This window comes from Etheostoma spectabile, chromosome 22 (assembly GCF_008692095.1).
Source record: "Etheostoma spectabile isolate EspeVRDwgs_2016 chromosome 22, UIUC_Espe_1.0, whole genome shotgun sequence".
Taxonomy (NCBI): domain Eukaryota; kingdom Metazoa; phylum Chordata; class Actinopteri; order Perciformes; family Percidae; genus Etheostoma; species Etheostoma spectabile.
Window position 1 is genome coordinate 3827146 of NC_045754.1, and position 11034 is coordinate 3838179.

Genomic DNA, 11034 nt, shown 5'->3' on the forward strand with positions numbered 1-11034 from the left:
ACGTTTGCAGCTGTCCCACTGTGTGTTAAGTGTGTGTGCACACTTTCATAACAGCTTTAGAAATAAAAACACAACAGGAAGAAGGCTAAAGGTCACACCCAGGGGTGCTGCATGGACAGCTCACACTGACCCCTGACCCCAGAGGCGATACGCTGACTGACAGCAGATTTATTGCATTTAGACGCCGATGACAACTCCACCACTCCAGCTTTACATTTAAGCTATATTTGCTCGTACTCTTAGGCGGCGTATAGCATGACTCATGTTTGACGTTTCTCTCCCAAAACCCAGCGCTGGCCCCCCCCCCTGCACCGCTGATCACCAGCAGGAATGCATCTCCTGCTCGATCTCCATCCGGTCACAACAGCCCTCCAGGTAACCCGCTCATCACGTCACACCCTCTGATCTGCTGCCATTATCTGCATAATGAAGACACAGCTGCAAAGATTCATCCATTCTTCCACTAGTTGTCGACTATAAAATTAATCAGCTACTATTCTGAAAATCGAATAATCGGTTTGAGTCACTTTTTATTTAAAAAAAAAGGGGAAAAAGTCTCTGATTGCAGCTTCTTAAATGAGAATATCTTTTTGTTTTTTCTCTCCTCTGGGACTGTTAACTGAATATATTTGAGTTATGGAAGAAAACAAGACATTTCAGGACGTTATTGTGGGATTCGAAAAACACAGATCCAAATTTTTAACCATGTAGACATTTTAAAGACCAAACATCTAATCAATTAATCCAGAAAATAATTGACAGGTTAATCTAGAAACGACAATAATCGTTTGTCGTAGACCTAAATCAAGGTGAAGAACAATGGCAATAATAATGTCAAAGCTGCAGGAGGGTGTTTTTACATCTTTTTAAATTACATCTGGGTCAGTCTCTATTTATCCTGTCATTATTTATGATCTTTATTGTGTGTTTTATGTGATTTATGCTTCAGAGGAAGCTCTCATTTCGTCGTAGCCTGCGTCAGTGCAGGGACGTAGCACGAAGTCCTGGGCCCTGTAGAAAGCCGTTTTCTATGGGGCCCCTCCCCGCATCCACAGCCATTCATTCTAGCATCTTTTTGGGCCCTTCTCACATGAGGGCCCCTAGGGACTCAGTCCCCCCCCCGAGTCTGACGCCCCTCTGTGTCTCCTCTGTGTCTCCTCTGTGTCTCCTCTGTGCTTTCTGACCGCAGTCAAAATCAAAAGTCAAAGTACTTTTATTAGTCTTCCTAAGGAGAACTTTGTTTTGGACACTGAGTAACTTACTTTGCTGCGAGAGTTACAGACACAACGACAAGCACGGGGTTAAAAACAACTAGAAGACTAAATGTACAGTCAACATGTGGGCGACTCAAGGGGCTGTGCAAATTGCAGATTTACAATTTTCTATACTAAATAAGATAAAAGCCATACTTCAAAAACAACCTTTTCATCCATCACAGTCACAAATATACATTAAAAAATCCACATGTTCATCGCTGCTCATTAATGAGGTTTTTACTGCGACAGGGACAAATGATCCTTATACCTGTTATATTTACACAAAGTAACCCTGTCCCTCTTTTCTGAGTTCAACAGCTCAAACTGAGAAAACAACATGAGTTATCAGACAGAACGGTCTTAGCCGGCCTGATTGTTGCCTGTTCAAAAAGCTCCTGCAGGTTGAGAGGTGCGTGCAGGTGTTCCCATTATTTTACCTGCAGTCTTAACCAGATTAAAAATCTGGGTTTTAGACTTTACTGTCAAATTCCCAAACCAGCTGGTAACACCAAACCGAACAATTGACTCTATTGTTGCTCCGTAGAAGATTAGCATGATATTCCTTCTTTCTCCATGTTGTTTATGGAGAAGGAGAACTGGGAAATGAGTTGTTAGAAATGCGACGCTGCACAGCCATGCATACAGCGACGGGTTGTGACATTTTTTGAGATGTGCAAATTAGGCGACGGCGTAGGGTCTGGTCTGGGGTCGGGATCTCCACGTACCGGCACACGCACCCACAGCGTAGATTTTAATGTGATTTAAATTGGCCTTGAGGTGTTTCTGTGTTTTGTCACAATGTTTTCAAAGCATGTTTTATACCCTTAAAGAAAATGCATCTTGTTGAAATAGCAAATGAACTAGAACATATATACTTGTCTGAAATCAAATCAAACAAAGACAAAATGACACGATACTGTATGAAAACACCCGGTGGTGTAAAGTACATTTACTCAAGAACTGTTCTCAAGTACACATTTGAGGTACTTGTCCTTTACTTGACTATTGAGATGTATAGTTCTACTCTTCTACATCTCAGAGGTAAATATTGTTCTTTTTAACCCACTACATTTGTCTGACAGCTTTAGTTACTTTTCAAATGACAGCTTTTCATCCTCTTCCCGTCTTGGGGGGGGAAACCTCGTATCTCCAGATGTGATGAGTCCTTAACCCTCCTGTTGTCCTTGGGTCCAATTTACCCCTTTTCAAAATGTCTTCATCAGAAATATGGGTTTCTTTTTAAACAAATTATCACACAAAGAAATGATGGATTCCATACATCGCTCTAAAGCAAATATAATTAATTACTGTCATTGAATTTTGAATTTTGAAAATAGAAATGAATACAATTCAGTGTCCTGACTAAACTCATCTATACATAAGTTCCTATGAACTAGTCAAAATAGTTCATAATTTCTGTTATTTGTAAACTCAAATATTAGATATAATTGCACATAAATTAGGTTTATTGACCATGAATCCCAAAAAGTAGTGTAAAACTAGTGGTAGTGAGCTGGTTATTAGTGAAAACTAAAAAAAAGTCAGAAAAAGGGACAAAAATGTCATGTGGGTAGGACAACACAAGGGTTAAAAAGCCTCGTGTAGCAGCTGGAAATTGCAATACACACATTAATGCAGGTGGGATATTAATACAGAAACATCAGATAGAAGAGGAAAACACTGACAGGGAACATTGTACTGCAAAATCAATAGTTTTACTTCAACTATATTTTACTTTTACATACTTAAGTGAGGTTTTAAATTCAGGACTTTTACTTGCAGTGTAATATTTCCACAGTGTGGTATCATTACTTTTACTTCAGTAAAGGATCTGAATACTTCTTCCACCTCTGGATATATAAAACATAAATGTGCGACCTGCAGGCACTTGAACGCATCTTTTTATTCTTTCACCTGTGAAGGCAGCATTTAGCAAAAGAGCAACTGGAGAAAATAGAGAAGACACAACGGACGAGTAACTCTCCAGCTGGTGGAGCTCTGTGTTGTCTGTCCTGTTCATCTGTCACCAACACACACACACACACACACACACACACACACACACACACACGCACACACGCACACACACATGGGTGTGTACTTGCTCTTGGTGGAGGAGGATGTATGCAGATAGATCCTTTTATTAAAATGGTTAATACCTCAGAATAAATAAAATTACCAGGGCCACGCGGACTCTGCAGACGCAGAATTCTTCAACATTTTCCAAAAATCTTTCCTAATTTTTCCTCAGATTTCAGAAAAATAAAAAAATATAATATAAAACTCAGAATTTTAGCACATCTCCAACCCGAGCAGAAAAACAGTCCACGACAATCAGCAGATTTCTATTCTGGATCATCGCTGTAAACTGTAGAAAAATGAATCTGTAGAGTCAGTTTGGGTCTAATAATATTTTTTTATTAATAATAACTAAGTATTAACAGTTGAATAAACTGAAGTACATCAAATAAAAATACTCAATGTTGCGTTGTATCGCAACTCAAATTTACTAAGCTTTCGTCTGTATCTCCCGGTTCTCGTCAGCATGTTGAGTTGTCATGGAAATGCAGATGTTTCCATGACTCTGCGAACCTCTGTGTTTACATCTGCATCCCCACGGCAACCGAGCACAGTCAATCTGCTGATGAGGACGGCGTGATACAGCTGACGGCTCCAGAACAAGCAAGTAATTGGTTGAGATTGTTTAGTCGACTGCTGTTTCTCAACAAATATCTCTAGTGTTTTGTTTTTTTTTAAATTTAGTGTTTTTGGATTTTCATGCTTTCAGATCAGTTAAAGAAGGACAGAAGGAACAAAGTCATACAGAACGAAAACAAAGAATTTAAGAGAGAGAATTTAAAGAAAAGATAAAAAGAAGACAAAGAAACAGGTTTCTCCGGGTAATGTCTTGAATGAAAGTGGAACATATCTCGCACACATTGTCGCTCGCTCACGCTTCGGCCTTAATGACCTTCATCTAGTTTTTTATCCAGTTGTTTTCAATAAAGTAACGTCTAAAAGTAATGGTCTTGTTTAGCCAATGCCTGAAAAGTCTAGGAAAGGAGGGGCGATAGAGAGAAATGGGAAATAAAACAAAGGTCCCTAGTCAGATGTGACCCAGGGAGGTTGCTTACTCATATTTATCTCATGTTGAATCTGTGCTCCCAGCTTACTGCGTGTCGACCTGTTTGTGTTAATCTAATTGAAAATGTGCTCATTAATTTGCACCACTAAACCATGATGAGGATTTGGGGGGACATGTATAGATCCTGAGCATGTGTGTGTATGTCAGGCCTGTGTGTAGTGATTACTAACAAAGAGTGTAAATTGTAATTTCCCCAGTGGGGATTAATAGACAAATTAAATTATGATACTTGCATGATGACTTAAACAAGAAATCCTAAAAGGGAAATGGAAATGAAAAACTCACTCTCACTGCCTTTGCTTTTCTTTCAAGCCAATCAGAGCAGACTGGGCTTTTTTTGGGGGGGGCAGGGGGGGGGTTACATTGAATCTTACATCTTGCATACTTACAGCAAAGGTCATGGAGAATAATATGGGAAAAAACAGCATCAACCAACCGTTTTAACGGGATATTCTGTGGTCCAGCTCAGCCACAAACACAACACCGAATCCATCAGCGCGTCAGCGTGTTGATCATTTCCGAGTCTGTTTGTAACCGCTATTTGCTTTACCTGTTGAACAGACTGTAGCATTTTAAGTTAACACACTCAGCTGTCCTGCAGACGTAAACCAACCACAGACAGCTGCCTCGGTCATGGATTCACGGCAGCGCGTTGCTGCAAAATAAATATGGGGGAAACAATGGATGTTTGGTGTTATTTCACCATTTAAAAAAACAATTCTGGCCTGTTGGGGGATCCCGTTCTGTGTGTTGTAGGGAAAACCCTGTCTGAGGTATATTCAGACACAGTATAGGACAAGTACATTGAGTTTTTTGAAAAACAAAGCAACTACACGTGTTGTGGTAGAAAGCCAGAATGCAAGTATAAACCTAAAAATAAGCGTAATAAGGGACCTTTAAAATCCTGACTTGAATGGGTCTCTGGGTCAAAATCTATTTTTAAGATTTTTAGTATTTAAATCTGATCTGCAGTGGGTCTAACGCAAAAAAACAGCAGAATTTAGCGTAGAGTAAGAGCTCTTCCTGCAGCTCTCCCACTCCTCTCTCTGTTGCACGGTCAACGCATGCACAGAACAGCCAATAGGAACACTCTCTCTCTGAAATACACCTGTGATTGGCCAAAGTTTCCCCTTCATGGGCTGGATTTTAGACTAGAAAAGACTAAAAACAGATCCAGGAGGAGAAGCAGAAGTCTTGTTTTCTCCTTTAACACTCATGTTGTCCTCGAGTCAAAGTGACCTATTTTCCTATATCAATGTTCTTTTTAATTCCCCAAAATAACATGATTGATTCCACACAACATTCTTTGGCAAGTACAAATCTCTACTTTCATTGATTTTGGGGCGTCTTATTCTTATCTTTTTGTCCCTTTTTTTTTCAATGTTTGTCTTTTTTTTGTTGACATTTTCAACACTACGTAACACTAACTTATTAACTTTTAGTTTTACAGTTATTTTTGGAATTTATGGTCTATAAAATTCATTTATAGGAAATTATACCTAATGTTTGAGTTAGAAAATCAGAAATTAGGAATTATTGAGACTGAAATTAAAGGAATGGATGTTGATGATAATCACAGACTGGAATATGTCAACTTTTACTCAATAATATTTCAATAACACTTCAAAAGACGCCCCCAAATTAATGAAAGTAGAGATTTGTACTTGCCAAAGAGCGTTGGGTGGAATCAATCATGTTATTTTGGGGAATTAAAAAGAACATTGATATAGGAAAACGGGTCAATTTGACCCGAGGACAACATGAGGGTTAACACTTAAATTACAAAATGCTTTCCCAACAACGCCTAACATAAACTGCCTACCACAGCTTTAAGCTAATTTTTTACCCGGCCATGTAGTGGAGTAAAAAGTACAATATTTCCCTCTGATTGTCGCCCCAAAACAGGTAATACCTCAATAAAATAATAGTGGCTCAAAATAATATTTGTCTAAAAGTATTTGAGTAAATGCACGTGCCTCCCACCTCTCCTGTGCTCAGAGAAGTTGGAGTGGCTGCAGGATAAGGAGCGCCGGGCGCAGCAGCAGCTGGTCCGCTGCGCCGAGGAGCGGGGGAGGAAGATGGAGGTGCAGAGGAGGAAGGAGCAGCAGCGCCGGGCGGCGGCGGAGGAGAAGAGACGGCAGCAGCAGGAAGCAGAGAAGGTCAGAGGTCACGGCACACCGACGATGCATTCAACACACATTAGGAAAAGTGAGAAAACTGAATGACATCTCGTTTCTGACGTCCACTGACACTGAAATTATCATTTTACTGTTGTGCTGAATATTCAAACTGTAGAGTCTAAAAGGCTTTTTGGTTGGTTTAACAGAGGCTGTCAGACCCCTAACCCTAAACAAACAAAGCTTAAAATATTGATTTAAAGTGCTCATATTATGCTTTTGCCCTTTTCCCCTTTCCTTTAATGTGATATATATCTGTTTGTGCACGTCATAGGTGTACGAGGTGAAAAAGCCCAAAGCCCCTCCCAAAGGGACCTCCCATCTCCAACAGAAAGCACTGTTCACAAACTGCTCCAAACAGCTGTTGTAGTCCAGCCTTCAAACGTTTTAGCTATCTATGGTTGTTTGGTTGCTATCGTTAGCTCAAAACACCATTCAACTGACAGGCTTTGTTGTGTTTGATGCTAACTTGTAGCTAAGCTAGCAGTGAACCAACTTGGTTAAGTAGGTCCATTTTGTACTGTGTTGACATCGCAGAAGACTCTCGTTAGCATATTGTATGCTACTCATTGCAAAGTGACACATGCGCAACTCACATCTGCACTCGACTCACATCGGGTAGTGACAGCTGCTAGCGTGGCACGCCCTCATACTCTGCTTCTGACTGGTTAGTAGTCCTTACCTAGGTACTGCACATGTGCAACTCCCAGCAAAGATGGAACAGAAGTGAGATGTCTCACTCTGTTGCTAAAACGGACGGCTCAACACACAGGGTGAAAAGAGGAGCTGCAGCAACGTGCAGTGCATCAAAATAGTGTTTTTTGAAAATGAAATAACATAAACCTAGTCTGGTACAACCTCTAAGCACAATGATTAACCTTACATTTGCATAATATGAGCACTTTAAGAGTAAATAAACAATAAACTGCGCCATAACTTGAACAGGAAGCATAAGCAGTGCAGACTTTCTTCTAAAGGAAGTTAACAAGATTAGAAATCTGACCCAGGGTTGTTTTCAGTGACTAAATACAATGTGTACTCAAAATATATTGAGATTCATTACCCAGCCCTGTTTTTTGAAGCACCTTAATCCAATTTCACTCATTTATTGACTTGTTTCTTGGCTAAATTTGTAATTTAAATTAATTATATTAAAAACTTCTGTTATCTTTCTATCTTTCTGAGGTGATGTTTTTCGAGAAGTTAACTGTCAGGCTGACTAACATGGTTAGAAGCAATATCACAATACAAATATTTCACAGATATAATTCATACAGTATATATACATATGCAAATGTTTGAAAATTCACAAAATTGATGTTCTGTTATTATGCATTAAAACAAAAAAACTTACAAATCAAAATCTTAAACAACTTTTGTTAATTTTTTTTCCCAATTACTTTGAATTTATTGTCTTGTATTACAATGATAACATGTTATGATCATACAAAATCATTGTGACAGGGAGATAAACGATGAATTGGCAACTCATATACATGAATCAAAATAGACATAGATGCAACATAACCCACCTCTACACTCTCCTCCAAAGACCATGTGATGTTCTCCTCTTCTTCCTCCTTCCTCTCCACCACTCAGTTGCTCACATTCACAAACAAGCATGTTTTCCTCTCTGAGCTCCCACTGAATTAATCGTGTCGATCCATAACTGAGTGAGTGTGTTTCCAGCTGTGAACCCGATATTGAGGGAATAGCGAGTAATTAACGCAGCAGCCCTAACGACTTTCTGTCGGCCGACCAATCGCGTGCATTCAACTGGAACATTAAAGGTTTGGCTAGTTTTCTGCAGCAGACCTAAAAGCCATATCACAAAGACAACATCCTGCCCAATGTTCGCTGCCACAACGGATCAACACAGACTAATACTGTGGAATACCAGGCGATTTATCATAGGGAACCATCAGGAAACCTTGTGTGTGACAGAGACGAATAGATGGAGCGATGCGGTGCATGAGTGCATTGCAACCCGACTGAAAAACACAGGATGCGTTACAGTATTCAGTGAAGGGAACTACACAGTCACTGCAGTTAGGTGCATGAAACGGAAGAAAATAGGGTCATTTGAACTAGAGCTGCAGAGATTAGTTGATTAATCGATTACTTATTATTTCAATTATTTGCCAACTATTTTGATAATTGATTAATCAGTTTTAGTCATTTTTTTTAAATGAAAAAATGTACTTTCTTCTCTCCTCTGTGACAGTAAACTGAATATTTTTGTATCTTTGAGTTGTGGACAAAACAAGACATTTGAAGCGTCATCTTGGGCTTTTTTGAGAAACACTGATCCACAATTTTTAACCATTTTCTGACATTTTAGAGACCAAACAACTACTCGATTAATCCAGAAATAATAATCCACAATGGGAATAATCGTTAGTTTCAGCCCTAGTGTTTACACAGGTGTAGTAAAATACCATCAGAGAGGATATTTCTGTTCATCATCAGTGCATTTTGAATTAAACTCACCACTCTACATGAGTCATGAGTGTGCATCACTTGGCTGAGAACCATTGACTCACATTATTATTATAATTAAAATCCTTTCTAGAGCCCAACATTATTTATATGCTGCGTTTGTGTGATAACCCTTTCAGTTCGAGCTAGAATATAAATAATTAGTGCATGTTGAAAGGCTAAGTCTGTGACAGTCGGATCCACAGAGAGTTCACCGCTCACCTCTTAGACGGGGGGGGGGGGTCACTGTCTTTATTGATTTAAAGGCTCTGTTTTGTGTGCTAACAGCCCCCCCTTCCCCCACTCCACACACTCATATGCATAACTTAATGACATAATGATTGGTCAGCCTCGCGGGGCGATGACATCACCGTCAGCGTATCGCGTGCCGTTTACTGGAACAGACAGTCGATGCTCGCAGCACTGTGACAAGCACATTATTCTCCTCTGAAAAAGGGAAATAAATCCACACAATCAAGGTGATTCAATGGAGAAAACACACAAGGTTTCAATGTAGGATTCAAATATGAATTTGGGCTTTTATTGTAAGCGTGTATCGTACCGAAGGTTGTTGCTTTGTCATAGATTTCCTATTTTACTCGCAATTTTTAATCATCTAGTCTAACATAACATAAGGAATCACAATTTGCTGGAGATGTAGGTGACTTCAAAGTATTTGCTTTGTTGGATCAGTAGTATAAAACCCAAAAGATATTCAGTATACTGAGAATAAAGCTAAGAAAAACAGCAGCTGGAACCAGAGCATGTTTGGCATTTGTCCGCTGGATGAATGAGTCTAAATGAGTCAGTCAATAGCTGAGAGAACACCCACCATGCAACATGTCTTTTAAAAAAAAAAATAATAACAATACAATTATATTTCCTTATTTAAAAGGGACAACGCACATTAATCAACATGAGTCCAACATGTAAATGTGCCAGATTCAGCCATACAGGCTAATTTTCATCTGCAGTACCTTTTATTCTTAAGCATTTATTGTATAAAAGGTTGTTACTTTCTCATTTGACTCACAATTTGTATTATTTTCTAATTCAAAATATAAAAACATATTGTATCCCAATTTCCCAGAGCTCCGGGAAGGGGTGCAGCCGGGGGTTTGACTCCGATTTGGGTAGGACTGTAGGACGTTTTTTTTTTGTATTATTGATTAATCTGTTCTGGATTAATCAATTCATTGTCTGTGAAATAAATTAAAAACATTTTTATACATTTTCTAACTGTGATGTTTTAAAATCTCTTTATTTTGTTGGATCAACAGTACAAGCCCCCCCCCCCCCCCCCGTAAAAAAACAACAACTTAAGATTTAAATTATCAATGTACAATATGGCAAAGAAAAGCATGAAATGAACTAATTCTAAAGGCCGAAACAAGCAAATGTTTGACTTCTCTGCTTGAAAAATTCCTAAAACAATTACTCGGTAATCAAAACAGTCTCTAATTAATCTTCTCTTCATCAACTAATCGATGAATCGACTAATCAGTTCAGCTGTAGAGTGTGGCCCAAAAATACAGCAGTTTTATTTACAGTAGCCTGTTTTCTAATTTAAAATACAATTGATAGCTTCTTTAGGTTGTTGATTGTATTTGCTCGGGGGTCGATTGATCGGTTGATTGATTGGTTGATTGATTTCTCGGCTGAATCTTCTGGCGTGCTGGTCATCTCTAGCTGTTTTACTGTGTCCGTTGTCTAAGTGTCATTAATAGTAGTGTGTCAGCCTCACAGTCTGAAAGGACACTGCAAATGTAAATAAGTCCATTATGACTTAACTTTGTCACATTTGCAAGTAATAGACCTTTTTTTTTTACAGCAGACATGTTGACACGTCATAGTAGGAAAAGCACAGGTGTGTTCAAACCCATTAACGATGGCTGCATTCCACTTAGGAGAGGCCCTGGTGTTGTGCATATATTATTTTGATAATTATTGTGACACTTGATGGAATTGAGCCATTGTT

At 39.0% G+C, this 11034-nt stretch overlaps 1 protein-coding gene across 5 annotated transcripts in view; it reads left to right on the plus strand.

Annotated features, from left to right (window-relative positions):
• The window catches only part of LOC116672609 (ensconsin), a 38346-nt gene that overhangs the window by 1313 nt on the left and 25999 nt on the right, over positions 1–11034 (plus strand). For all 5 annotated transcript variants that reach the window (XM_032504527.1, XM_032504531.1, XM_032504530.1 and 2 more), the window contains exons 2-3: positions 292–375; positions 6400–6560. In XM_032504527.1, coding sequence (XP_032360418.1) covers positions 292–375; positions 6400–6560 — 245 coding nt within the window. The remainder of the gene's footprint in view (positions 1–291; positions 376–6399; positions 6561–11034) is intronic.